Source organism: Balaenoptera borealis (genome assembly GCF_965194805.1).
Source record: "Balaenoptera borealis genome assembly, chromosome: 11".
NCBI lineage: Eukaryota > Metazoa > Chordata > Mammalia > Artiodactyla > Balaenopteridae > Balaenoptera > Balaenoptera borealis.
Window position 1 is genome coordinate 974,703 of NC_138868.1, and position 27,417 is coordinate 1,002,119.

At 64.5% G+C, this 27,417-nt stretch overlaps 1 protein-coding gene across 16 annotated transcripts in view; it reads left to right on the plus strand.

Annotated features, from left to right (window-relative positions):
• The first annotated feature begins 4,513 nt into the window (after positions 1–4,513).
• Positions 4,514–27,417, plus strand: part of BRSK2 (BR serine/threonine kinase 2) — a 63,992-nt gene continuing 41,088 nt past the window's right edge. For 7 of the 16 annotated variants that reach the window (XR_014231496.1, XR_014231497.1, XR_014231498.1 and 4 more), the window contains exon 1: positions 4,516–4,752. Coding sequence is in view for 11 of the 16 variants with exons in the window: in XM_082341773.1 (XP_082197899.1) it covers positions 4,659–4,752 (94 nt within the window). In the remaining 5 variants the exon portion in view is untranslated. Of the gene's footprint in view, positions 4,753–27,417 lie in introns of all 16 variants that reach the window. The other 9 variants (XM_082341771.1, XM_082341777.1, XM_082341779.1 and 6 more) reach the window with 4 other exon arrangements.

Genomic DNA, 27,417 nt, shown 5'->3' on the forward strand with positions numbered 1-27,417 from the left:
CCCAACTTCCTTCTTCCTTATCATTGTTTGGAATTTCCTTCGCCCTTTGCATTTCTTTATAAATTTTCGAATCAGCTTGTCAATGTCTTTAAAAACTGGGTGGCTTTGCTTGAAATCGCATTGAACCTATAGATCAATTTGGGGAGAATCAACATCTTAACAATATTCAGTTTTGGAATCCATGAACATGAAACCAAGCAGGACCCTGCAGGGGCTTCAGGGACAGACCCCCTCCAAGTCCCACACCCCTTGTTTGCAGAAAGGCTTCAGCCTTCTAGGCCTTCCCCGAGTTCTGAAGAGCAAATTTAATCAGAGAAGTGAGAAAATGCAGAAACATAGGAAAGTAGTCAAGCAAGACAAAATAATAATAGTTTAGCCATAAAACTAAGTCAAGTTTCCTTCTCAAGGGCTATAGATAATATCCTGAGCCATATCCTTGAGTTGTTTTGCAGATACTGAAACCTCCACTAGGTGGAACAAGTTAACTGCATGCTGGCCACCAGCACGGAGACCCCAGATCAGCTGCAACAGGAAAGTTGATGATTGAGATTCCTGAAACATCACCATCAACCAATCAGAGAATTATTCAAAAGCTAATCACCCACCCTGTGACCCTCTCCTTCACAGTGTCTTTAAAGACCCTTCCCTGAAAGCCATGGGGGAGTTTGGGTCTTTTGAACAGGAGCTGCCCATTCTCCTTTGTTGGCCCTGCAATAAACTGCACTTTTCTTCACCACAACCCAGTGTTAGTAGATTGGCTTTGCTGCACATTGGGGTGAGTGGACCCAAGTTTGGTTGGGTAACAACACAGTATGACTCTCCATTTACTTAGGTCTTTTTTAGTCTCTCAGTGGTATTTTATAGTTTTCTGGGTACATATCTCACACATATTTTGTTAAATTTACCTCTAAGTAATACATGTTTTAAAATTCTATTTATAAATTGTATTGTTCTTGTAATTTCAAATTCTAATTGTCCATTGTTAGGACACAGAGATAGGATTTTTGTATTTTGGCTTTGTATCCTGTGACTTTGCTGAACTCACTTGTTAGTTCTATGAGTATTTTGTAGTTTAGGATTTTCTGCAGACAAAAATGTCATCTGTGGATCAAGATTGTTTCAATTTTTCCTTTCCAATCATATAAAAATATAAGGTATAACTTGTTTTCCTTGCCTTATTACATAGATTAGGTTCTCTAGTAAAGTGGTGATAGTGGATGTTTTTGCCTCATTCCCACTCAGTCTTTCACCATCAAGTATGATGTCACTGTGGGTTTTTGAAGATCCCCTTTATCAATTGAAGGAGCTCCCTTTTAGTCCTAGTTTACTGACATGTTTATGTGTGTGTGTTGTATGTGTGTGTGTTTAAACCATAAATGGGTGAATTTTGTCATGCTTTTTTTTTTTGGCATCTATTGAAATGATTGGCATCTATTGAAATGATTGTGTGGTTTTTCTGTTTCAGACCAATCACACTGTGAATTACATCAGTAAATTTTGAAATGTTAAAGGAACTTTACATTCTTGGAATGAGCCCTTCTTGGTCATATGTATTATTCTTTTAATATATTGCTGGAATCAACTTGCTAATATTCTGTTAATAATTTTTTCTGGGCTCATGAATTATATTGGACTTTAATTTCCTTTTCGTGTCATTTCCTTATCTGGATTTGGTACCAGGGTTAAGATGGACTCCTGTGAAGATTTAGGGGGTGCTCCCTCCTCCTCCGTGTTCTGAAAGCACTTCTGTAGTGACCGTGTTATTTCTCCTTTAAAGGTCTGCTGTAATCCTCCAGCAAGGCCTCCCACCTTGACATTCTCTGCACCAAGGCCAGCCAGCACTGGAGCAGGCAGATGGAAGCCTGACCACGAGGGGTCGTGCTCTTGACCCCCACAAAGATGGGGAGATGAGCTATTCTGTTGTGCATGCACTAAGTGTGAGAGTTTGTGCAACGGATACCAGGAGGAGTTCAGGAGGGAGCCTGCCCCACAGCCCTGGAGTGAGGGGAGCTGGCAGTGGTGATTCAGGAATGCGGTGGGAGTGGATGTGGTCACCTGGAGGACCTGGAGAGGCCAGTAGAGGGGTCCCCCACGGAGCCCTGAGAAATGATAATGGGTATGGGCTGCACATGACACAGAGAAGCGAGAAGTGGCCAGAGAGGGAAGAAGACCCAGGAGCACAGGGTGAGGTGGGGGTGGGGAAGTGGGACTCTTGAAAGCCAGGAATTTTAGCCCAAGAGTATCCAGATAAGAATGGTCAGCTGGGACTTCCCTGGTGGTGCAGTGGTTAAGTATCTACCTGCCAATGCAGGGGACACGGGTTCGAGCCCTGGTCCGGGAAGATCCCACATGCCGCGGAGCAACTAAGCCAACGCGCCACAACTACTGAGCCTGCGCTCTAGAGCCCGTGAGCCACAACTACTGAGCCCACGAACCACAACTACGGAAGCCCGCATGCCTAGAGCCCATTCTCCACAACAAAGAGAAGTTGCTGCAATGAGAAGCTTGAGCACTGCAACGAAGAGTAGCCCCCGCTCACCACAACTAAAGAAAGCCTGTGTGCAGCAACGAAGACCCAATGCAGCCCAAAATAAATAAATAAATAAATTTATTAAAAAAAAAAAAAAAAAGAATGGTCAGCTGGGCCAGTGCTGCTGAGGGCACAAGAACAATGCGTCTGGTAAGTCCTGCAGGCTGGGGAGGCCCAGGTGACTGTGGCAGGCACAGCTCCAGCAGAGGAAGACAGGGAGGCCAGGGGCATGTCCCTTCCCTGGCAGGTGCCCCTCCTCCAGGTACCGGGATGCCACCCTTCCTCTGCCTGCCCACAGCCCTAGCCCATCTCTTGCCCACCCCCTGGACCTGATGACTCCCAGTCTGCCTTTAGCCCCTGGAAAATTTCTCTAGTCCAAGGTCCCAAACTCTCCTTATATCCAGTTTAAACTGCACCGCCCCCCTGAAGCCTGGCACCGTCTGCGGCAGTGTTCCCCTGACCTGCGCTGCACACCTTTGGAGGCACCCGCACTCAGCACTGCGCCGGCACCTAAAAGACTCTTAATCTGCAACCTTTTAAGAAACGAGTGGGAAGCAAGGGGAGACCTGCAAGGGGAGACCTGCAAGGGCCGAGTGGAGCAGCCAGCTGTTCTGAGTTCAGATACGGGAGAAAGAAATGCAAATAGGCCCTTCCAGGAGGGGTGCTGGGAAGACCTAAGAGTTTCCAGAGTTCTCTCAGCCCTCCCCCCAGGGCGGGCAGGAGCAGGGGATTAGCCTGACGGGAGTGAGGGCTGGCTGTGGAGCCCTGGGAGCCCGCAGAAAACCTTCAGGTGAAACTCGGCCACCCAGGACTTGGCGGCAGATCCGAGCCACGGCAGGGCACCCAGCGGCTCAAAGGGTGTGGGACCCTCACGTGCAGGGTTCGGGGCTCCCTGCTGCCGGCCGTCACCTCTCTTCTCCCACCACCTCTGCGGCACTGGCTTAGGCAGCACGTGTTTTCCGCAAGGAACAGGGGCCCTCCAGGTCTGGCTCCACTGCAGACGCCTCTCCCGAGCCCTCGAGCCGTCGGTGCCGGTGCACCCTCGGCCCAACCGAGGAAGAAGGTGGGCCGGCACAAAGGCCTGCTATGTAGCCTGGGTTGAGTTCCTGACCCCCCTGTGCTGGTCACAGTTGTGTACCCGGGAAAACGGAGCGGAGGAGGGCAGCGACCCGGGCACGGCCTTGGGACGCACAAGGTCACGGCTGGGCCAAGAGCCACGCAGCGCCGCCGCCCCCGGGATGGGGTGGGGAGGGGCTAGTAACTCCTTTCCACCCCGGTGGTCGCGGCCAAGAGGGAAGGCGCCGGGAGCCGGGGCAGCTGACTGCCCACCCCCACGGCCCGCCGCCTGCACCGTCCCGGGAGGCGCTTTAGGGCAGGGCCGCCCGGCTTCCGCAGCTCGGCATCCAGGCGGGGTCGGGGGACTAGGGGCGGTGGGGGGCAGGCGAGGGGCTCGAGATGCCCAGGCCCCGCCCCCGCCCCCGCCCGGGCCTCGCCCGGACCCCGCCCGGACCCCGCCCCGGCCTCGCCTCCCGGAGACCAGCTCCCAGGAGCGCTCTCCGCGGCGGGGCGGAGCGAGGCGGGGGGCGGGGCCGGCAGAAGGCGCCGCTGATTGGCCGGTGCCGCTGATTGGCCGGCGCGAGAGCCACTCGCTGCCGCCGCTGCATCCGGCTGCGTTCGTACGGGTTCGGCTCGGCAGCTCGGCTGGGCTCGGCAGCTCAGCTCGGCTCGGCTCGGCTCGGCTCGGCAGCTCGGCTCGGCGGCTCGGCTCACCTCGGCTGCGCGACCGCGGACGGACTGACGGGCGTGCGCGGGGGGCGCGGGGCGCGGGGCGCGGGGCGCGGGCCTCGGCGGCGGCGGCGGCGGCGGCGGCAGCGGCGGCGGCGGAAGCCTTGTGTCCCCGCCCGCCCGGTCGTCTCGGAGAGGCGGAGGCAGCGCGGGCCGGCCGCAGCAGAGCGGGCGCAGGCGCGGGGGGCGGCGGCGCGGGGGAGGCGCGGGGGGCGCTGAGCGAGCGCGGCCCGCCGGGCGCCGCCGACCCGGCCCAGCGGACTGACGGACGCGCACGGACGCGGCCCCTCCCTGCCGCCGCCCGCCCGGGGCGCCCACCTCGCCGGCGCCGGGCCCGGGAGCGATGACATCGACGGGGAAGGACGGCGGCGGGGCGCAGCACGCGCAGTATGTGGGGCCCTACCGGCTGGAGAAGACGCTGGGCAAGGGGCAGACAGGTGCGTGCGGGCCGGCGGGGGCCGGGGCCGGGGAGACCGTGCACACGGAGGACCCAGAGGGCCGGGCACACCGATGGGGGCCGGGGGCGCCGGGGGACCGGGAGGGCCGGGGGCGCACAGGCCCGCCGCCGGGAAGGCCGGCGCCGGCGCGCCGAGCGGGGGCCCGGTAGGGAGGCCGCCCGGAACGGGGTGCTGCAGGCCCGGCCCACGTCTCCGGCCCGCGGCCGCGAACAATGGGAGGCCGGGCGCCCGGTCCCGCCGCGGAGCCCCGCAGGCCGCGCGGCTGCGGTCGGCCGGGCGCGGCCCAAGGACACTCGGCGCGGACGGCGGCGCACTGGCCCGGCCAGCGCCCCTCGGCCCGGCTGCAGGCTGCAGGTGCGCGGCCCCCGCCGCATTGTGCGCCCGAGCGACCGGGCCCATTGTGCCGCGGGAGGAGGGGGCCGAGCGGGCGCCCATCTGCCGTCTGCCGCGGCCGCGCTAATAGGCGTGCTGCCCGAGCAGCTGCGCCCCGGGCCGCGCGACCCCGGCCGCGACCCCCAACTCCGGCGGCCGGCGAGCAGCGAGGCCGCCATGCGCGTCCTGCAGGGACCGGGCCACTTTGGCCAGGCCGGGACCTCCCTCCACGGTGGGAGTGGGAGAGTGCCCGGGCCACTCAGAGGGCTGGACAGCGCCTCTCTTCTCCCAACCTGTCAGGATGTCTGCGACACTGCACTCCTCCAGGGGCGGGAGAGGGAGACCGGTACTGGGCCCGACCGCGGATCCTGGGCCACGGATCCCACACCGGCGGTGGAACAGATCCCAGCCTATGGGAGGAGGGGGCTTCCCGGCTGGTCCTGGGCAGCCGTCTTCTGGCCATCGGGTTAGATCGCAGCCCCAAGGCCAGTGCCCTCATCTGGCTGACCGGGCGTTCGCAGAGTCGCTTTGTGGGACACTGGGCTCAGCCATTTTCTTTCTTCTCCTTGGATGGGCCTCTCTTGGCGGCCCAGAGGTCCGATTGGCACTGCCTCCTTCTCCCTGCCTCTCTGGGAAGTTCCTTAGACCTAGGGCAGGCAGGCAAGCGGAGCAAGGGGGGAGGAGGAGGGTGCGGTAGGGCTGGGCCCACCCCACTGGTGCAGGGTTGGGGCCCAGGAGGGAGCGCTCTAGCCAGGGATGCTGCAGGCCCTCCCCGAGCCCCCCAGGGTGGCCCAGAGGCAGAGCCTGGAGGTGGAAGGAAAGTGGGCCAAGCCCCAGGCTGGGGCGGGGGGCAGGGGCTGTGATGTAAGTAAGGCAGAGCGTGTGAAGGCGTCTGGGCTAGAGGCAGCGCGAGCCCCCCTGCCCCCTCCTGGGTGGGCAGCCCTTGCACCGTGGGTCCCGGGGCAGTAGTGCAGTGCTGTTGGAAGTCGGGGTGGCGGGCCGGGTTGGAAGAGGAGGTGGCAGACAGCCTGTGATCAGCTGAGTTCAAAATGTGCATGTTTCCTGGGAGGAACAACTGTAGTTGGTGAAATCCTCAGTGGGGGAGGGGCTTGGGGCAGCAGAATGCAGGAGGCAGTGAAATAATCTAATTATCTTACCAATAAAATGTTATTATAAGGAAACGTCGGCATGCAAGCGATGACAGCCGTGAATTATACGTAGGTCTCCAAGGGTAGGGTCTGGCCTCCGTACTCTTCTTTGAGTTATTCTGTCGTACAGTTAATTACAGGACGGTTCCACTGTAATTAACAGTAACGAACACAAAAGGATGTACAGTGTGTGAACAACAGGCCGTGTGATGTTTAGAAGCAGCTCTGAGCGGCCCCTGCATCCAGCAGCCTCTCTCCTCAGGCCCTTCTCTTGTGAGTGGGATCAGGTCTCTAGCTGAGGCCCCCTCTCTGGGGGTCTGCCCGTCCTCTGTTCCCTCTGGCCTCCCTGAGTGCTTGGAGCTGCCACCCGAGATCCTGACAGTTGGAACACCTGCTTCCCAGGAAGGCTGGGGAGGAGGCTTGTCCTGTTGGCGCCCGTCTCTCCGTCCTTTCGTGGCAGGGTCATCTGGAGTGTGGTGGACGTAGGGGCCTCGTGGTGTGTGTGTGCCGGGCCTGGCTGCTTGGCTTGCTGGCTGCTCTTCGGCACCAAATGCCAAGAAAGCTGGTGATTTCCCAGGCCTGTCCTTTCGCTCCCAAGATAAACACCTGACCTTCTCTGAGGGCCAGGCTTCTTGCCAGGACACCTTGGTGGAAGTGTGCCGCCTCCCTCGCCAGCCGTCAGTGCTGCTGGGAGCTGCTCCCCCGGAGCCGTGCAGCCCCCAGGCCCAGGGGGCGGTGGGGCCCGTGGTTTGTCCCTTGACTCCAGCCCAGCCCTCCTCGTCTCGCGGACACCTCCGTTCTCCGTGCTCTTTGCCCGCTCTCTGCCCAAGTCCTGTAAAAGGAGAGCTGAGGAGAGTAGATGTCGGCGGCTGTGGGCCGCGTGGGGCAGCTGGGCCTCTCAACCCAGCTGATCCGGGCACTCTGGCCGCGTGTCCCGAGCGGGGGCCTGTTGGGAGGCGGGCCCGCTGCTCTCCCCCAGAACGCCGCCTTTGGGGAGTCAGATGCGGGGTGGGGGACGCCGCCAGGTGCAGAGTGCAGGTGTGGGCAGAGCCGCCTCTTCCGCCCGGCTGGGGCTGGCAGGGTCCAGCTCACGCTTCTGTTGCATCTTTTTCGCCCCCGGTGGTTCCGTTTTGCTTGTTTGGCGTTGGGCTCAGGGAGCGGGTCCGTCACTCCTGCTGGTGTTGGGCCTCCCCGTCAGGGCTGGCGAGGCCGTGGTTGAAAAGTCATCTCCTCTGCCCAGCTGTCCTTGGCGGCCTGACGTCACCTCTGCAAGCAGCCCGGGGAGGGGGCCTCCGCCTCGGCCGCGACGTGGTTTCTGGTCGAGGGACGGGGCCTTCTGGGCCTGCGGGGGCCGGTGTCGCTGTGCCGTGTGGTGTTCACTGCCGAGGCTCCGCCCGGCCCCTCCCTCATCCAGGAGAGGCTTCTTCAGCTGGGGGGTGGGGAGGACACCCCCAGAGGGTCCAGCGGGGACCGATAGGCCCAGGAGGTGAGTGGTGTGGGCTGTGCCGTCTTCACTCCTCCAGCCCCATCAGGAAACGGAGCAGTGCCCGGCCCTGCCCAAGCCAGGGCGCAGCAAGTCCAAGTGGGGCTCGGCGCCCATAGGCCGCGAGGACCCTGGGGCTCGATGGGGAGGACGTTGGGCTCTGGGAGCCTTTCCTGGAGCCAAGGTCCACGGTAAGATGTGGAGCCCGCCTTTGGAAACCCTCCTCCAGTGGGCAGGAGATGGGGGCGGGGGGCGGCACTGAGACAGGGCTTTCAGGCAAGGGATCGGTCCAGCTAAAGAGAAAGGGGGGCAGTGAGGGCCCTCCCTGCTGCTCATCTGGCTGGGCTCGCAGGTTGGTGGGTGGGCGGGGGGGGAGGCCCTCCAGGCTCTCAAGGGACTCTCAGGAGAATTAATGTGGGTGCTGGTGGCACGCAGGCTGGAGAGGACTCCTTGGGTGGGATGGAGCAGGTGAGCGAGGGAGACAGGTGAGCTGGGAGGAGAGACAGGTGACCCGGAGGGAGACAGGTGAGCTGGGAGGAGAGACAGGTGTGAGAGGAAGACAGGTGAGCTGGCGGGAGAGTCTGGCAGACCCTGGGGTGACTCATGGCCCGGAGCTGGAGGGAGCCCAGCTCAGAGCAGGACGGGGGCGGCAGAGCCGGAGGCCGAGACGGGCGGGGAGGCACCTGGGGCGTGGGGGACCACGTCAGTTTTAGAAGGTTGAACAGAAGGAGGCAGCTTTTTTTTTTTTTAAATTTTTAAAAATATTTATTTATTTTTGGCCGCATTGGGTCCTCGTTGCTGCGCGCGGGCTTTCTCTAGTTGTGGCGAGCGGGGGCTACTCTTTGTTGCGGTGTGTGGGCTTCTTATTGTGGCGGCTTCTCTTGTTGTGGAGCGTGGGCTCTAGGTACGTGGGCTTCAGTAGTTGTGGTGCGCAGGCTCAGTAGTTGTGGCTCGCAGGCTCTAGAGCGCAGGCTCAGTAGTTGTGGCGTGCGGGCTTAGTTGCTCCGCGGCATGTGGGATCTTCCCGGACCAGGGCTCGAACCCGTGTCCCCTGCATTGGCAGGTAGATACTTAACCACTGCGCCACCAGGGGAGTCTGGAGGCAGCTTTAAGCCAACGAGAGGCCACAGTGCGTCGGCTCTGGGGATGGGGCAGCCAGGGGCTGGCCCAGGAACCGGCCTGGGGTGCCATGGAGGGCTGAGGCCCGGAGAAGGAGTGGGCCTCCCCATGAGGGTGGAGGCACTGGACTTGGGGTGCACAGTGAAGGTGGACAGAGCAGGGTGAGTGGGGTGGGCCTCCACTGGTCGCATGTGGACCGCCTGTCGTGCCTGATGGTCAGAACGGTCGCAGGCCACTTTGCCCTTTGCTGAGTCCAGAGCCTCCGCCACCGTGCCTCAGGCTGACCTCAGTCCATCTAACCTGTTTTATAAGTGAGGGAACGGGCTCAGAACCTGAACTTGGTCCAGGGCAGTGGCTCCCGGGGATGGCAGGAAAGCCCACGGATGCTCACTGCACGAGCCTGGTTAAAGGTTAGGACCGTATTCTCAAATAGTTGTGGGCAGACCTTGGGGGGCAGTGGGGATCCCCCACCTGTCTCCCTGCCCCACTGGAGTGGTTAGAAAGGCTCAGCAAGCCATCAGTGACTTTGGGTGGGACAGAGGCTGCTCAGCCATCCTCCCGAGGCACAGACCCTCCCCCAGGAAAGCCCCCTTCCCCGAGCTGAGAGCTGGCCCTGGGTAGGCTGCCCTTGTTGATGGAGGGCAGCTCTGCAGGGGGCTTCCTGGGGTGATGAGGGTCTCGCCTCAAAGGATGGGCATTTTCCTGAAGGTAGGGATGGGAGGGTTCTGGGATGGACAGAGCCCTAGGACCCTGGTCCCAGCGTGTCCCCTACCCACCGTGGTCCCCTGTGGCTCTGAGCACCTCTCAGTTTTCACGTGTCCTGCCTGCCTCACCACTGGCTGTGGCTCTGCAGGGATGGGGGCAGGGGTGTTTGTACCAGGAAGGGCACGCGGGGCAGAGGGCACGGCCCGGGCGAGGGGACAGAGGTGAGAGAGGCTCTTTGCAGAGCCGGGTGCTGCCCAGTGCAGCTCTGGCCGTGGGTTCCTCCGCGCTGGGGGTTTTCCGCTGGGGACATCAAGGCCTGCAGTCCCCCGCCCGCAGGGCCCCCAGCACGATGTGAAAGAGTACGTCACCTGTGGGCAACCTCTGCCCACCACGTGCTAGCCATGGTCCCCAGAGCTGTCTGTCCGGAGCAGGTTTTGGGGGCAAGGCCAGGCCTGGCTCCTTCTGGAAGAAGCCAGGCCAGAGCTGGCCATGGCCCCGAGGTCCAAGCAGAACCTGTCTCCAGCAGATGCTCATGCGGGACTCACGGGGGGACCCTGCTGGATATACAGCCGTCTGCGCTGTGCTCAGGGCAGAGGAGCAGAGGGGTCTCAGACTCCGGGGACTCCAGGTTCCCCCAACCCTGGTCTGCTGGAGGGTGGTCAGGGGTCCCCTAGCCTCGCTGGTGACAGGCAGGCTTGGCCGTACGTGCTGGGGGCGCGTGTGGACGGGGGCCTCCGGGGCTTGCTCCCTGTGCGCCCCCTGCCTCCTGGCCCGTCCCAGCCGACCTCGAGGGCTGTGTGGGGCCGCCGAGGGCTCTGCCACAGGACGCAGGGTCCCCTGCTGCCCGCAGTAGCGGCTGACCGGCACTGCCCTGGGCCTGCGCCTGGACGGGGGCCCGAGCGAGCGTGCGCTTCCCCTGCCCACACGCGCCTTTCTCTGGCTACTTCTTCCCCTGGTGTTCATTGCTGGGGCTTATCTGTGGGGCAGCCACTGGGCCTGAAAACGTCAGGGGAGGGAGAGGAGGCCGGCACCTGGGAGGCAGGTGGGCTGGGCAGCAGTACTGACTGCATCCTCTCTGCCTGCGCATGAGCCCTGCTCGGTGCCTGGCACCTTCCTGTGCCCGGAGCAGAGAGGTCCTGCCAGGTCAGAGGCCCGCGCTGAGGATGGCCCACGTCGGCCGTGCTCCCGAGTCAGCGGTGCCGTGGGAGGGTCCGTGGCTGGTGTTCACGAGGAGCGTTATGGCGACTTCCTGGTCACCTAGTGCTCTGGTTTGGAGAGCACCCGTGCCTTTGAGGCCAGTGGACACAGAACCGGTGTCTGTGGGGGCCTGGCCGGGTGGCGGTGCCCACAGAGGAGGCTGTGTCCTCCATCTGCCCGCGCCCACGGGCTATGTCTGGAGCTCCCCGGGCCCAGGGCCCTTCCTGCCTGTGTCCACCCGCACAGTCTGGGCTCCTTGGAGTGGGGCACGCTGGCGCTCCCCAGGGCCTGCTGCCACGCAGAGAGGGAGCATGGTGGCGGCCGCACACGTGGCAGGGCGTTTGAGGTGGGTGAGAGGCCTCGCCACCTGCCTGTGGCCCTGTGTGCTGCCCACGTGGCCTGGCTTCCGCAGCTGTACAGCCAGGGCCCCCAGGCCCCCGTGGCCACCTTGGACCCTAATGGGGTGGGTCTGTGCCCCTGGTCCTGGAGGTACAGCCAGGGACAGCCCCCTAGGCTCTGGGGCTCGGTAGCTGAGGGGCTTTGAGCCTCAGGCCCCCCGACGGCAGGGGTGCTTCTGTGAGGCCCTGATGGACGGGAACAACGTCGGGGGCACGTCTGCTGTGCTCGGTATCCAGCAGGAAGCCAGGAGGCCAGCATCTGTCAGGGCCCATCTAGGGTCTCGGGGGAGGGGAAGGACCTCCTTCCCTGTGGGTGGTACCTTGCGTTGCCCTGGATTCTGCAGCAAGTCCTCTCGGACATGGGGCAAGCTGGTGCCTTCGGACAACTGCTCCAATGGAGCTCTCCCCCGTGCCAGGCCCGACCAGCCCCGCTGTCCCCTGTGGGCCGGCTGACGTGTCCAGGCCACACAGCACTGGGTGGTGGGCCCCGGGTGGGCCTCCACGAGCCTGCCCAGAGCCCTGGGTCCCGGCCAGGGGTGGCCGAGCTGCCCGCCCGCCTGCCCGAGGTTTCACCCCAGACAGGGGTGCCGGCTGCCGAGCGGGGCTGCCCCGGGCTAGCTGCCTCAGACTCCGGACGGGATGGAGGCTGGGTTGGGGCAGAGGCCGCAGGGACAAAGCAGGGATTGTGCGGGCTGGGCCCTGAGAGGCGGCCCAGGCCTTGTTCTGCAGCCTCTGAGGGCCCAGTGTTCTGGAGCTGGGCAGCTGGAAGCCGCCTCCCCCAACCCCAGGATGAGAAAACGGCCCTTCTCTTCGGGTGGTTTTCTTCCTGTTCCTTCTGCTTTCGTCCCTCAGGGCCCAGGGAGGCTGCTGCTGGGCCTCGGTTTCTTCCCTGGGCCCTGGGGTGACAGCGCCTCCGGGTGGATTTCAGGGGTCACCGAGGTCGATGCCTGTTGAGCGCTGACATGGCATCCCGGGAACACACACCCTGGCTGGTGGTGCTGACCTGTGAGGACAGAGGCGCTTCTCCAGGTGCTGTCACATTCTCGTCCACACAGGGCCCCAGAGCTGGCCGCCCCCACCTGGGCCTCCCGCAGACCGTGCCCGCAGACCGTGCCCGCAGGCCTGGCCGAGGGTGGATGGAAGATTCTGGGGCCTTGTGGTTCTGGCTCGGGGGGGTGGGGGAGGACCGCACGGCACTTGCGCCATTGCTGCCCACTCTGGGCTCAGCCTGGGTCCCAGGGCTGGCCTTCCTGGCCCCAGGGCGGAGGTGGGAGGGCAGCTTGAGCGGCTGCTTGCGTGGCCTGAGTGACGTAGCCGGGGCTGGGGACGCGGCAGGCTGCTGCTCTGTCTCAGGGCCGTGGGTGGTTTTCGGGGGCGGCAGGAGGCTGCCCGGCCAGGAATGTGGCATCTGTGAGGGGCCTCGGCTGTGGTGCCCCGGGCAACTCTAGAGTTGCTGGCAGCCGCTGGCTTGGGTGGAGGAGCAGGATAAATGGGGGGCCTACGTGCTGGGGGGTGGCTGCCTGGGAACCTGACGGGTCCCTTCCCGTGGCCGACTTCGGCCTGGATCGCAGGCCACGAGGCCAGAGCAGCCCCAGGGAAGGGCAGGGCGGGGGCCCCGAGGCCGGGTGCTTCCCGTGCCTTGTTCTGAGTTGGGTCCAGCGACGTATCAGGTGCGCGGGTCCAGCTTCCTCAGGTGTTGACGCTGGGCCCAAGCTGGAGTCCGGGGCACGGGCCGGCAGGGCGGTGGGGAGCCCGGCTCTGCAGAGGCTGGGAGGAGCCCCTGCCCGGGTCGGGAGCTGCAGCCTCTGCCGCCCCCGCCCAGACTCCCGGCTCTGTCGTCTGGCAGGGGCCTGCAGTGGAGGCCAGGCAGCCTCGTGGGGCCAGTTTCTTCTCTGAAGGGTGAGGGGCTGGTGCTCGGCGGGCAGCTGCGGGCACGTGGGGGTCCCCGATGCCTGTGGAGAGGGGTGCGCCGGGAGCGTGTGTGAGGACCTCAGAGTCCTCCGAGACCATTCAGAAAAAGTCCCTCGGCTGGCCCCGTGGAGCCAGGAAGGAGCTGGATGGGCCGCTCCGTCCCGGGCTCACTCTGGCCACCCCCAGGAGTCAGCCAGAAGGCACAGAGCATTTGGGGTCATCCAGGGTCTCTGGGGTCAGCCTGCGTGCAGAGCCCCCGGGGCGGGGCCCCCAGCCCAGACTGGGTGGGAAAGTCAGCGTCTGCAGGCCTCCGTGTCCCCGTTGTGGCTCAGGTGTGAGGGTGAGCGGCACCGCGAGGGAACGTGTTTGCTTGGGGCCAGGCAGGGGGCTGGCAGCCTGTGTCACCCTTGGGCCGTGGGCCTGAGAGTGGGCTCAGCCTTCACGTCCAGCCCAGGCCCAGGGGGCCGAGGGGGAAACAGGATGAGGGTGGACAGATGGGCGTCGTGTTTGCTTATCCCCGCGGATGTGGTGTTTTCGTGCACCGCTTGTTTATGGGGCAGCGAGTGGGGAGAGTGGATGCGGATTGTGGCAGAGCTGGGCTGCCAGCTGTGCGGGGCTGAGGGACCCGGGGGTGGGGGCACAGTCTGGGCTGGGGAGGGGCTTGCCTCGTCCCTTTCCTCTGCCACATGGCGCCCTGTGATGCGGCCTGCCCTGCCTGCGGCCCCGCCCCGCTGACCCCTCGCACGCAACCTGCTGCAGTCTGTCCGGCAGATGCCTCTGTTCTGGGGGCCCACCCGGCGTGGAGGCCCCGTGTTCCTGGGCCGCCGTGGGAACCGGCTTCTCGTTTCCCTCTGCAGACGGGCATTTCCAGGTGCGGAGGTAGAGAAAAGAGCATCCTGGACCCCGCGAGCCCACCCCAGCCTCAGCGACACAGACACGGGGTTAGTTTGCTTCACCCCACCCCCAGACTTGCCTGAAATGTAAATATTTTGGGGCTGGGTCTAAAAGATAGAGACTCTTTAAAGAAGTGCCATACCGTTAGTACCCTGAGAAGTTAACCCTGATTTCCCAAACTGGCAGAAATACCGTCAAATGCTGGATTTTTAGCGCGTAAGGGCTGCTTCCTGGAACCTGAGTCCCTGTGGGCCCCCGCGTGCGGCGTCTGGGGGCCGTGGGGCCTCGGCGCCGGGGCTGCTCCCAGGGGTCCTCAACCTCAGGATCTGCCCGCTTCTGACTTCCCGGGGGTGCTGATGCTGGCGGGGCCCCGCTTGGACAGGAAACCGTGTGTGGTTGTGGCCTGTCCCACCCTCACTCCCGCCCCGACCCTGACGTGATGGTGCCGGCGTGCGGTGCGCAGCGAAATACAGGCCTGGCCTTGCCTGGGAGCAGCGGGTCCAGCCACCCCGGAGCTTCACTGCCGTCACACACACAGGTGCAGGCCCAGTGGGGTCGTCGCACGCGCGGAGCGCCCCCTTTGGGTTCTGTCCTGCGGGGGTGGACCTGAGGCAGGTGAGGACGGCTGGCCGGTCACTCTCTGGTCCCTCGGCCCCGAGCCGCTGCAGCCCTGGGCAGGGGTGTAGGTGAGGGAACAGGCTCGGTGGGAGCCTGAAGGAGGCCCTCCTGGGGAGCTTGGACCAGCTTCCGCCAGGCACCTGGTCTCTTTACGTCCCGCTGGGCCCGTCTCCATGCTCGGCCTCGCCCTCTTGGCTGCAGGGGCCCTGTCACGGAGCGCCAGTTTGAGCACTCACTGCCAAGGGTGGACAGTCAGCCTGCCCACGCCCGGCCCACGCCTCCAGCTCTTCCTCCAGGCCCTCTGCCACCACGCCTGGCCTGTGGCTCCGACCCGTGACCTCACACGGGAGACGCTGGGCTCGAACCCCTGGTACTGTCTGGGGTTTCCCGCTTGGTGTCGGGGCTGCTCGAGGCGGGGGCACACGCTTCTCCTGCAGCAGGGCTCATGCTGGGGGCGCCGTGCTTTCCTCATACGCGCCTGCTTCTGTGCAAAGCCGTGGGCCCTGGTGACCTGGGAGAATTGCTCTTCAAGGCCCGCGTGTTCGTACACGGCGTGGGCTGCCAGGAGACCCTGCGTCCAGGGGCCAGCTACCCGTGAACAGTGTGCAGGCAGCCTAGGACCCCTGCCCTGTGCAGGGCATGGCCCCTGCTCTCCCCTCCCTAAGTCTCCAAGGAGAGCAGCGGCAAGCCCTCAGGTGGTGCCCCATCTCTGCTGCACTCCCCTAGGGCGGCTCGTGGGGAGGAGGCTGGGGCAGCTCGCTGGCCGCACCCTGTTCCTGAGGGGGTGCCGAGGGGCCTGAGTTGGCCCTGCAGCCTGGGGCCAGGCCCTCTCCCTGGGCCCGCCTGTGGGAGCTGTCCAGCGCGGCAGTGCTGAAGTCTGCAGCTTCCGCGGCCCAGGAGGGAGGCTGCGGTTAGCAGTTTGTCCCTAGCCCTCCTCTGCAGCTGAGCAGACCTGTGGGAAGGTCTGTGCGTCTTTGGTGAGCTCCTGCACCTGTCTCCCCAGTGTGGGACTTCGGCTCTGGGCTGAGGAGGTGGGCAGGGGGAAGCCGCCTGGTGTGCTCCCAGGGGAGACCCCGGCCCCCACTCCCCTCCTCGGTCAGGAGGAGCTGGTGGCCAGTTCTCTTGGGGCTGCTGCTGACCTGCCGGGGCGGGGGGAGGACCAGGGCCTCACAGAGCGTGAACATGAGTACTGCTCGCTCTCCAAGGCTGCTGGCACCTTCTCTGGCCCTGGGGTTGATTCAAGGTGACTCTCCAGGGCAGTCCCTGGCATCCCTGACGTTCGCTTGGTGTCTCCAAGGTGGCAGGAGCTGCCGCAGTGAACCGTCCCATCCAGAAGCCCTTGGAGACCCCCATCGCCCGGGTGTGGGTGCCGTTGGGGGCACAGAGCAGCCAGGGAGGCCCCGCCACCTGGCCCCGTGCTCTGTAGGCTGTGGGTGCCCCGCGTCGCCTGGGCTCCCCAGGGAGGGGCAGGCACACCGCGAGAGGCTCCGGTGCACACCAGCCAGTTGCATCCCCTGGTTCCCTCCTGGGTCCCCTTATTTCAAGGGTCTTGTGGCCCGAGGGTGGATGAAATACAGGCGTTTCTGCAGCATGCTGGGACATCAGTGATGGCCTTGGGGCGGCCGAGAGGGGAGACCAGCTGGGGCCCGGGCTGTGCACCGACCCTCTGAGTCGGGTCTGCCCGCCTGAGCTCCTACCCAGGGGGACAGAGATGTGTTGGGTGTGAAGGCACGGGTGTTACCCTCCCGCTGGTTCTGCCTTGGGCTGATCTGTGGAGCTCCCCGTGCACACGAGGAGGGTCCTCTGACCTCAAAGTCCATGCGTGCAGCCCCCTCCCCAGGCCTGGGCACTGGGGGGAATTGAGCCTGGACTCAGGAAGGCAGGCCCCCAGCTCCAACCCCCACTAAACCCCCGCATCCAAACCAGCATCCCGGGCTAGCTCGGCGGGGAGACTGGAGACAGGAGACGTTTGGGAAGGACTGAGGCCTTGGAGGTGGAGGGACTGCTTCCTGTGTGTGAGGGGGTGGGGCTGGCCTGGGCAGATGGGAAGGGTTAGATGCTGGCTTAGCTCTAGGGGCAAGAGCTTGTCTCTGATTGGAGGGTTGCTGACTCTAAATCCCAAATCCCAAGGGATTTATAACTAATCATAAAGTGGCACAGGACACCTTCCAGCAGATGCCGTGGGGCGACTGAGGGCATCTGTGGGCGGTCGTGGGCTGCATCGGCCTGGGCATCAGGGCAGCCGTGTCGGGGGCTTGGTGGGGGCTACAGGGGCACCTCTGGGTGACACCCAGTGGCCCAGGGTCTATGTGCCGGGTTCCCAGATTCACTTCCAGCTTCGCTGCCGGCCCTGGCAGGGCACACGGTGTCCTCGGCATCCTGAGGGCTGGCTGCTGCCCTCAGTGCCACCCACGTCCGTACCTCCCCCTCCTGGGTCCCTCTGCCTGAGGGGTGCTCAGACCCCTGTCCCACAGCCCGTCTTTGGAGTCAGCTGGCCGTAGGGCCTCTGACCTCGGGGCCCTGCTTCCCGCCACCCTGTGTGCAGTGCACACCCTTCTGTGGGCATCTGTGCGCTGCCCTGCTGTCTGCGGACGGGGGTGTGGGGACTGGCTCTCTGTCGGGGTGATGCCGGTGATGCCCCCGTCGGGATCCAGGCTGCTGGGGCAGGAGAGTTGGCTCTGGGGGGACCAGCCTGGGCTGGTCAGTGCTGTGGGCCTCCAGAGGTGCTCAGGGCCTGGCAGGGGCTGGGGGGCCAGCCAGGGCCTCTGACCTCACAGGCTTACTCTGCCCCTTCTGTCCAGGGGGCTGTGGCATCCCGAGTCACCCTGGGTGGGTGGCCTCTGGGTGCCAGTCCCACCGTGCCAGGTGGTGTGCACAGGGTCCTGTGCTGACCAAAGCCTGGTTGGCAGCCCTCTTGGTGCTGCTGGGGGAGGTGCTGGTCTCTGGCTGGTGGACACCTGGGGGCACCTCTGGGAAGCTGGCCGGGCTCTGTGCTGGGGACAGTCCTGTCCTGGGCAGAGCAACCCACTGGGCAGCCAGGGTTCGGGGCAGGCTGGCTCCTGGGCCTGTCCATGCCAGTCCAGGCTGGGTCTGGGGCACAGGCTGCCCCCCCCCACGCCTGCTGCAGCGGGCCTTGGGGAGGAAAGATGGCCCCTGGGGAGCCTCTCTGGCCCTGCGCAGGACCTCGGGCGTGGTGGCCGTGGGCACGTGCCCCAGGCACCGTTTTGGGGGCTCTGCGGTCCCTCGCTGGGCCTCGGGAGCTCACCACTTGGGTGAGGCCTGCCGAGCCTGGGGGGCTGCAGGCCAGCACCCATCCCCATGGGGGTGCCTCTTCCCTTGGACACCAAGTGGCCTGTACCCTGGGGGAGCAGCCCCCAGAAGCAGCGTGGGCGTGCAGGGGGCCGTCAGCTCCGGGCAGGCTCACAGTGGGTGTTGATGGAGTGGTTGGGGGGGGCGCCCGTGCTCCTCCTCTTCCCGTTGCTCGAGGGGCCAGGGCAGGTGGGGACAGGTCAGTCAGCGGGGTCAGCAGAGTGAGAGCCTGGGGACCCCGTGCTGGCAGGACCATGTGGGGTTCTCTGGTGTGTGCACCTCGGGACAGGCGGTCTCCTGGAGGTGTTGGGTCGGGGACTTCATGAACCAGGCCTGCGCTCCGTGGCCAGCGCCGAGGCCAACCTCAAGTTTGCAGGTGCAAAGATGTACACGTAATCGAGCGCCTTGCCTGCCCGTCCCTGGGGGGATGTGCTGGGGGGAGGCGTGTGGGACAGTCTGTGCTGCCTGGGTCAGGGGGTCAGGGCGGAGGCCCAGGGGACATTGAGCAGGGGCCCGTGGATGGCGTATCAGGGCAGGGCGGCTCTGCATCCCCTCCGGGCTGGGCTCCTGTCCTGAGACCTCGTGCCCATTTGCGCCTTTGAGTGGCAGGTCCCACTGCCCGGCCCTTCCAGCTACTCTGCAAGTGCCAGCCCCAGGCGGGGAGGAGGTGGCAGAGGTGGATGTCCTGCCCGGGCTCCGTGACCGTGGACAGCTCCGGGCAGGCGGGCCTCCTGGAAACAGTCAGAGGCGCTCAGGGACCGAGCTGATGTTTGGGAGGATGAGGTGGCAGCTGTGGGCGGGCGGGTCTCTGCCTCTCTCCTCTCTGTCCTTCGGAGAAGCTGCCCGCTGACCGCTAAGCAGCTTCTATCATTACCCCATGCTGGAGGTTACATCTGCCGGCGCCCTTCCGGGGGTGGGCAGGCTCTCCTGGCACCTGATCCCCGCTGGGCGGGGGCGGAGCTCGGGCCACAGGCCTGTTTCCCACTTCCTGCTGGTACCGCAGGCAGGGTGTGCATGTCTGTCCGTCCGTCCGTCCGTCCGAGGGACCTGGGCAGGGAACTTGTCTGGGTCAGGTGGGAGCAGCCTGCACATGGCCTGCCTGGCCCGGCGCCTTGGCGTCCATCTCGTGCCCAGCACTGGCCAGGCCCCTGGGCAGCCAGCAGCCGCCTCAGCCCCGGGCTCCCCCAGGTCAGGCCCCTGCCACGAGCGGTCTCGAAGCTCCATGGTCGGGGCCGGTGCCGCGGTGCCAGCACCTTCCCGTGCTGCCTGGGAGCCCTGACCCAGGGGCATCGGATGGCTGGCTCCTGAGACGAGTCTAGGGTGGGGCCTGCAGCTCCCCGACCCGCGAGCAGGGTGGGGACACAGGCTTCTTGGCCCGGGGGAGGGTGGGACACCAGACCTACCTCGTGGCTGGGGAAACCAACTCAGTAGGTAGTATTTAAAACGTGGATTGGGTTTTTTTTTTTAATGATAAATCCAGATTTGACACTGCAGAGTGGTCCTCTGGCCCCCATCCCCTCCCACGTGGGGACAAGGGATCTCAGCCACAGACCAGAGAGAGCTTGTCCGCCCCGCCGCCGGCCCCCCGCCCCGCCCTCCTGTTCCTTCTTCCCCTGCCCGCTGGACCGCGGGAGCCCATGTGGCTTCCGAGGCCAACCCTGGCAGCCCTCCCAGGTGTGCCGGGCGAGGGGGCTGCTGGGGGTGCCTGGTGGCCACAGGCGGGCGGGCTCTGCCTTCCTCCGCTTGACCACAGGCCGGCCCGCAGATGAGGGGCACCTTCCCTGCACAAGGCTTCGCTGTGTCCTGTGTCGGGGGCTGGAGGCGCGGCCAGGGGGCCGGTAGGAGCTGGGAAGCGGGCAGGGGCGGAGGGCGGCCAGCCTCTGGCGTCTGGTCACCTGCAGCTCCTGCCCCTCGGGGTGGGGGCTGAGGGGAGGCCCAGGGGCTTCTGGGAGGTATTTCCACACCTGGCTTAGCTGTGAGCGGCTCTGGGCCTGGCTCCATCCCGGAGGGCCCCCCACGCCTGGCAGGTGTGAGTGGGGTTGCGTGGCGTTGCATCTGCTACCAGAGAGGCTGTTGGTGTGTGTGCCTGGGCCTCCCGGGGCAGGCATCCCGGCCTCGTCACCAAGGCAACCCCATCACCATCCCTGGGGCCTGGAGGGGGTGGAGCAGGAAGGAGGGAAGGCCTGGTGTGTGTGTGTGTGTGTGTGGGAGGGGGTCCGTGTCTGCTGCTGAAGCCCCCTGGGGCCTGGCCTGTAGGCAGCCTTCCTGTCCTGGCGATCCCTTCTCTCCCCCCCCCCCCCCCAGGCACTGGGTCACTGACCTTGAAGCACTCCTGCCGGTCACCATGGCTCTGTCCCTCCACTGCCCCCCCCACCCCGCACACACACGTCCCTGGAGAGCTGGACAGCTGCTGGTGGTGCATGCTCACGTCACAGCATGGCGTCCACGCTGCACGTGTGACCTTGGCCCCCTGGAGTCCAGCCTCCTCGTACAGCTGGCTCCTCGCGTGCGGGACCCGGCACCCTTGTCTTCACAGCAGCTGCGCCCCCTGCCACCTGCTCCCCACAAGCTTCCGACCCCTCCCCTTCCTGGGTCCCTTGGGCCAGTCACCCTCCTTCCTGCAGGCCCTTGGCAGGCGACCCCAGCATCAGCCCCCAGTCCTAAGGCTTCTGAAACTAGGGCGCCAGCTTAGAACAACAACAATTTACCAGATTGAATTACTGAATAGTTACTGAATTCAATCAAAATGTTTCATTGGGTTGATTTTACAGCGTTGAACTGATAAAGCAGTTAATAAAAAGCTCACGTGGTCACCTGCCACCATCGGAAGCGGAGACGCGGGGCCGCTCGCCGGCCTCTGGGAAGCCCTTCTCTTCCCAGAAGCTCTCAAGGAGAGAGCGGGCGGAAGTGCGGGCAGGCGGGGCAGGAAGGGGGCCCAGCCGGCTGTTTGCTGGCGCTTGCCCCAGCGCACCCCAGAACTGATGGTTTCCCAGCACTCGTGCCCCCCAGACAAGGCCACCGGGTCCCCCTGGACATCCCGCCCCGAGGCTGCAGCCAGAGGGCCGAGGGGCCCGGGTGCTGGCCTCCCCCTCCACCTCTCCCCACAGAGGGTGCAGGGTGCACAGGTCAGGCCTCCGAGTGTCTGGGGCTCTCAGGATGTGGTGCTGAGCACACAGTAGGTGGACGCCCCTCGGGGACGCTGGCTGCGCGGGTGGGCTTTCCGTGGCGTGGCTGAGGGAGGTCCTGCTGCATCTGGGGGAGACCCGGCCTGGAGGTAGTGGCGATGATTTCCATGCTCTGGGTGTCGGCCAGGGGACCTCGGCTGATGGAGAAGCATCCACCCTTGTGCCCCGGCTTCTGCGGGTGGGACTGGGGGGGGGGGTCCTGGGGGGGTGGGGAGTTGGCACTGGGGTCGGAGGAAGCAGAGGGGGAGGGGAGGGGAGCCCGGTTGTGGTCGCCATGGCAACCACCGGGCTGCTGAGGTTGGGGCAGTGACTCTGGGGAGAGGGTGCCCTGCTGGCTGGGCCCTCAGCCCAGGAAGGAAGCCATGGCCCCCCTGCCCTCTCCCACCATCCTGGGGGTGTGGGGACCTGGGGTGGCCCTCAGCGCACGGCCGGGGCCTCCCCGGTTCTGTCCCTGCAGCCCTGTGTGCGGCCCACACTCCGCCCGCCTTGACCGCGATCCTTACACAGCCCCGAGCGAGTCCCCGCTGTGGTGGGAAGGAGCCCCGTCCTGGACACACCAGGGGGGGCGGGTGCCAGGGCAGCTGCCCTTGGAAGGAGCCGGGGTGTCCGTGGTATCACGCGGCAGGGGGCTTCACACTGCAGCCTCGGGCTGTCCCCGCCCCCTCCCGCCCCCGCCTCCCAGGCCCACGGGGGCGGCAGAAAGAGCAGGACAGACTGGGGAGGGCCGGGCCCTCTTGCTCCTGTGGCCCCCACGACTCTGCCTCGAGCCCGGCCTGGCTCCCCCATTGCGGGGGCCTGTGCCTGAGCCTGGGGGGCTGTTCAAGGGTGCGTCCGGCTCAGGCCTGGCCAGCCTGGCTGAAGCCCCTGATTTGGTGTGTTGGGCGTTTGTGTTTCTCTTGGGAATCACCGGTCTCATCCTTGGCTCCTCTGAAGCAGCCGCGTTGGCGGGTTTCTAAAGGAGCTCGTCAGAGCTCTTCACGTCGAGGGCCGGGCTCAGTGGGCCTTTCCCTCTGTCTGGGGGTGGGATGCCCTGAGTCACTTCTGGCTGTGGTTCTACCAGTGGTTCCGTTGACACGAAATCCCAGGGAAGGAGGGCTGTGGCCAGTGACCGGGCTGCTGCGGAGGGCGGGGCGCCGGGGGCGCCGGGACGCCCTTTCACGGGACCCAGGGGGGAACACTGCGGCCCTTTAAGTGTGCGCGTCGCTTACACCTCCACGGAGCTGCTGAGAAGGGGGGACTGCTGGGGAAGCAGGTTTTAGGGAGCAAACCAGGGCTCAACAAACACAAGGAAAAGGAAAACCCTGAACTCCGCCTGGTCTCGGGCTGGGTGCTTCCGGGGAAGTCACTGAACCTCTCTGAGCCTGGGGCCCTTGTGAGAGGGGCAGTCATGGTGTCCGCCTGGCAGAGGTGTGGTGTGACGTGGCTGCAGCCGTGTGCCTTCTTGTCACCGTGATGGCCGTGCCCTGGCCGCAGAGCGTGCGCGGTGCTTTCCTTCTCGGTGGTCTCCTTGGTCTACCTGGAGTTTACCTGGGCAACAGGTGTAGGTGGGGCTACCTGCTGTATCTCCCCGGCCTGGTCATCTGCTGGGCACCGCCCGCTGGGCAGCCAGGACTCCTGGAGCCCGAGCCTGCCTCATGGTGGGGCAGGGGGAAGGCTGGCCTCCTGGGGTGCTCCTTGGGTCAGGCCTGCAGCAGGCCGGGGCCCCGCTGGTGGGGGTGCAGCATGGGAGACGGCTCAGGGACCGGACAGGGCACCAGCCATTCCCTAGTGCGAGACAGGTCCTGCCCTGGGCAGGGCTGGCACCATGGCGGGGCAGGGGAGTGGGGGCCCTTCGCCTGGCCTTTTTGTGCAGGAAGCGGGTGTTAGTTAGTGCGGCTGAGGCCATGCCCGCTAGCTGGGGGCAGGGGTCTCTGAGGCCGCTGAGGGCTGCAGCCAGTGGCTTGCTCTGAGTCCAGGGCCCAGCTGAAGGGAGCAGGAAGGAAGGGGGTGGGGGAGAGCGCTCAGTGCCCCTGCCTGTCTGCTCCCGTTGTCATGGCAACAGATGGTGGTTTGGCAGGAGAGAGGAGGGGGAGGGCTTTGTGCGAGGAGGCTCAGGATTTGGAGACCAGCTGGGATCCTTCAGGGACAGGGCGGGGCTCTGGCAACGGGGCTGAGCAAGCTCCTCCCCTGGGCCCCCAGCGCAGCCCCCGTTCACAGGGCAGGTTTTAGACAGAAACCCAAGTCTGAGCTTCCTTTCTCTGGAGTGCCAGCCCCACCCCGGCTCACGGTGGCCGCCTGGCCCCCCTTGCTCGCCCCTCCCTCTCTCCCCTGGCTCCTGGACCAGGGCTGCAAATCAGAAAGAGACCAGTGCCCCCACCTGGATGCCCCACAAGCCTGGGTCAGTGTGCAAAGTTGGGGGGGGGCTGCAGCTGGGCAGTGGGCCCGGCTCTGCCCCCGGCCCTGGTGATGGGGAGAAGGCCCGGCTGGAGCACAGGAGCCTCAACCCTGTACTGCCACTGGCTGCAGGGGCGACCGCCACGGGGCGCCATCCCAGGATGACCGAGTCCCAGCCAGCCCTGTGCTGCCACCCCTCCACTTGCATGTGGAGAGGGGGGAGGGAAGGGGCCCAGGCTTTCCAGGGTGATCACCTGAGCAGGCCCCTTACTGCCACCCCTGCACCCGCCTCCCTCCCTCCCGCTGCACCTGCCGGCTTCTCCCCAAGGCCAGGCGGCGCTTCCTGCAGACAGCCTCCCGACCTGCAGGCCCAGTCCGGACTCGGCCATGGTTATTCCCCAGGAATGTGAGCATGGGGCCATGTGTGAGCATGAGGGGTGGGGAAGGTCCTTGCCTCACCACGGGGGGAAGGGCCGTGTGCACGTCCATCAGGCCCAGCTGAGCCCCAGCTGTGGGTTCCCAGGGCAGAGTGCACACCTGAGCTGAGTCTTTGGCCTGGTGCCGCCCACCCCGTGGGTGAGGAAGCTGCTGGTCACCTGCTGAGGTTTGGAAACCACTGCCTGGGCCACTGCAGGGCGGGCTCCCCAACCCAGTCTGGCATCGGAGGCCCTGCATCGGCCCGAGCCCCGACACAGCACAGCTCAGGTGCGATGGGGGGCGGGGACAGGGCCCCTCCTCCTACCCCGCCCACAGGGCTCTCGCTGCTTTTGCTGGCTTGTGGCCACGCCCAGGACGAGCCGCCCCACCCAGCCTCCTCGGGAAGATTGGCCGGAGGGCTCTGGGGCCCCTTTCTCTGAGGCCTCTCATGGCTCCCAGGGCTCAGGCCTAGGCCAGGGTCTCTGCCGAGCAGGTCGGCACGCCAAGTGTGCCCCAGCGCCCTGCGAGCACCCCTCGGACCCCGACCCACCACCAGCATCTGGCCATGTCCCCCTGCAATCTCAGTTCAGTGCCTCCACGAAGCTTGCCCTGGCTCTCTGCCCTGACCCCACCGCCCGCTCTCAACAGTCCGGGGGACCCCACCTCTGCAGCCCCAGGCCCCAGCGCTGATCCCCAGAGACCCTCCAGGGACCCTTTCTCAGGACTTGTCAAGGGCCTGGGTTGGCACTTGGGGGAGACTGACCACCCCCCCCCACCCCCGCCTTGGGAGGCCTGGGGCTCCTTCAGGGCCTGGACAGCAGGAGGCCTGGGGCCTGGGTCGAGGTCCTCTCACTGCAGAGGGTCCGGGGGGACGCAGGCTGCAGGCTGGCTCCTGACCTTTCTGGGGGAATGAGGTGTGCGGTGATGGGTGGGATGTCAAAGCCACACGTGTGTGTGTGTGTGTGTGTGTGTGTGTGTGTCTTTCCGTGAAGGTGGGCTCTCGGGCAGCTCCCGACTCCTGCCTGGCACTAACCAGAAGGGGGAGGGGTGGAGGGTGGGTAGGGCAGGGGGGAGGGGCATTGTAGCCCAGGCAGCTTCCAGGGCAGACACAGTGACCTGTCCCCAAGGTGGGGAGTGGCTCAGAGAGCCGGCTGGTGGGGACCCCTCTTCTCTCTGCCCTGTGCCCCCCGCCCCGGGGAGACTGTGCTGGAGTCCCAGGGCAGCAAGGCCTGGAATGAGGGTGGTTGTGTTGCCCCTCTGTGCGGGGTAAGCTTGGCCCCTGGCACTGCCTCCTGCAGGCCCCTGGCGGGGAGGAGGGGAAAGGACCCCTGGGTCAGCCCAGGCCCCGGTGTGGGCGCAGCTCACCGGCCCTTTCCCCGGGGCTGTTTCCAGACTCAGGGCAGCACCTGCAACGCCCCCGCCCTTGGGGAAGTGACTGGAGACCAAGGGCAGCTGCCTGCCAGCAGGGAAGCCAGAGAATTTTGTGGCTGGTTTGGTAAAACGCCTGCCTTTTCTGGGGGGATTTAATTGGACTGTTTGCAGTTTAAGAGAACTGTTCCTGGAAGGTGGGGGAGGGGCAGGCCAGAGCCAGCCCAAGTTTGGGGTGAGGCGGCTGAATAACATGACGCGGGGCAGCTAGGCTGGGCGGGGTGCCCAGGCAAGCGTGGGTGCCAGGCAGGCGCCAGGGGACTGCGGTGCAGCTGCAGGAGGCGTGAGACACGGGGCCCTGTGGCCGTCCTGCCCCACCAGCTGCACCCTCAGCCCCGTCCCTCACCTCCAGGTGTGCTGATGTCTGCCCCCAGCCCAGTGTGCGGGGCCCAGCCCCCAGTTCCCCGACAGAGCCCCCCGTCAGGAAGGGAGTGGGCGCAGGGCGTCTGGGGCCTGCTGTGCGGAAGCTGAGCCCTGTCTTGGGGGATCCCCACACTGTTCCCCTGCCCCCCACGAGTCCAGGTGGTGCCTTCCTGGGCGGAGCAGGTGGGAGCCAGGAGGAGGGGTCCTGACTTGAGCCCCGGGGTCAGCGGAACCTGCCGTACCCCTCCCTCCACCTCACACTGTCTTTGGGGTGCTCGAGGGGCAGGGCAGCTGTGACTCCCGGGCAGGTGCCCTGGCCACTGGTCCCAGCCTTGGCAGCAGGCAGAGCGAAGGAGGTGACCACCTGGGATGGGCTTAGGGACACCAAGGCCTAGGGCAGCCCTAGCCAGTGGCCAGCACTGCAGGGCAGAGGACTAGGGCCACCCTCGGGGCCCAGAGGCTCATCTGCGGGGCCTGGGATGTGAGTGGGGCTGCCCGTGACCGCGGCACCTGGTGGCCTGTGGGGACACGTGGCAGCCTGCCCCACCCCTGCTGGACCCCCTTGGAGAATGGCCCCTCCCTGGGGGTTCAGTGCCCCCTCGCATCCTGACATCCACAGCAGGCCGTAGCTGAACGGTTCTTACGACAAAAGTGTGTTTGGTAATAATCAGTGACAGTCAGTGATAACTGTTTTCTTGATTCGTTCTTTGGATCTAAAACTATTCTCATTAATTAATTTAATTCATTTAAGAAGAAGACTTTCAGACTCAAAGATACTAAAGTATTTCGTGTATGAACCAAGGTTTGCACTTTCCAAAGACATCACACCCCGAGGTTCACCCTGTGTCATTGCTTTGAGCCGTGAGCGCAGGGGAGGCTCTGGGGCGGGTGGGAGCCTCCGAGTGGCAGCCAGAACTTTCCTCCTGCAGGAGGTGGCGTGTGTCGGGATTCGAGGACTCGTCCTCCGTGTAGCTGCAGCATCTGTCGCCGCCTCCACACACGGGACAGAGACCCACCTGTGAGCAGCGATTGTTTGGAACTGGGAGGATGACGGACTGCGTTTGGGGGAGGGGTGTTTATTTTATCGCTGACGTTTGGCATCGGTGCGTGGTGGCAAAAAGTAGGCCCGTTTCTTTTTTAAAAAGTTGAGATGAAATTCACGTAAGATAAAGTGGACCCTTTTAGAATGTACAGTTCTGCAGCGTTCAGCGTGTTCAGTGTCGTGCAGTCACCACCTCTGCTTCCAGGGCAATCTCATCCCGCAAAGGAGCCCGGTGCCCGTAAGGAGTGACTCCTGATACCCCTTCCCCAGCCCTGGCAACCACTAATCTGCTTTCTGTTTCTGTGGGTTTATGTATTATGGTAGGTATTTCATAGAAATGGAATCATGCACATGTGGCCTCTTGTGTCTGCCTGCTTTCACGTAGCAGAAAATCCTCAAGGTTCATCCAGGTTGAATCTGTGTCAACCTGTGTTCCTCTTTAAGGCTGAATAATATTCCTTTGTGTGCATGGACCACATTTTTTTTTTTTTTTTGGCCACGCCGCGCAGCTTGCGGGATCTTAGTTCCCTCACCAGGGATTGAACTCGGGCCCCGGCAGTGGAAGTGCCGAGTCCTAACCACCGGACCACATTTTTTTATCCATTCATCTGTCGATGGGCACTTGGGTTGTTTCCACCTTTGGTTGCTGTGGGTGTGTTTGAGTCCCTGCTTTTGGTTCTTT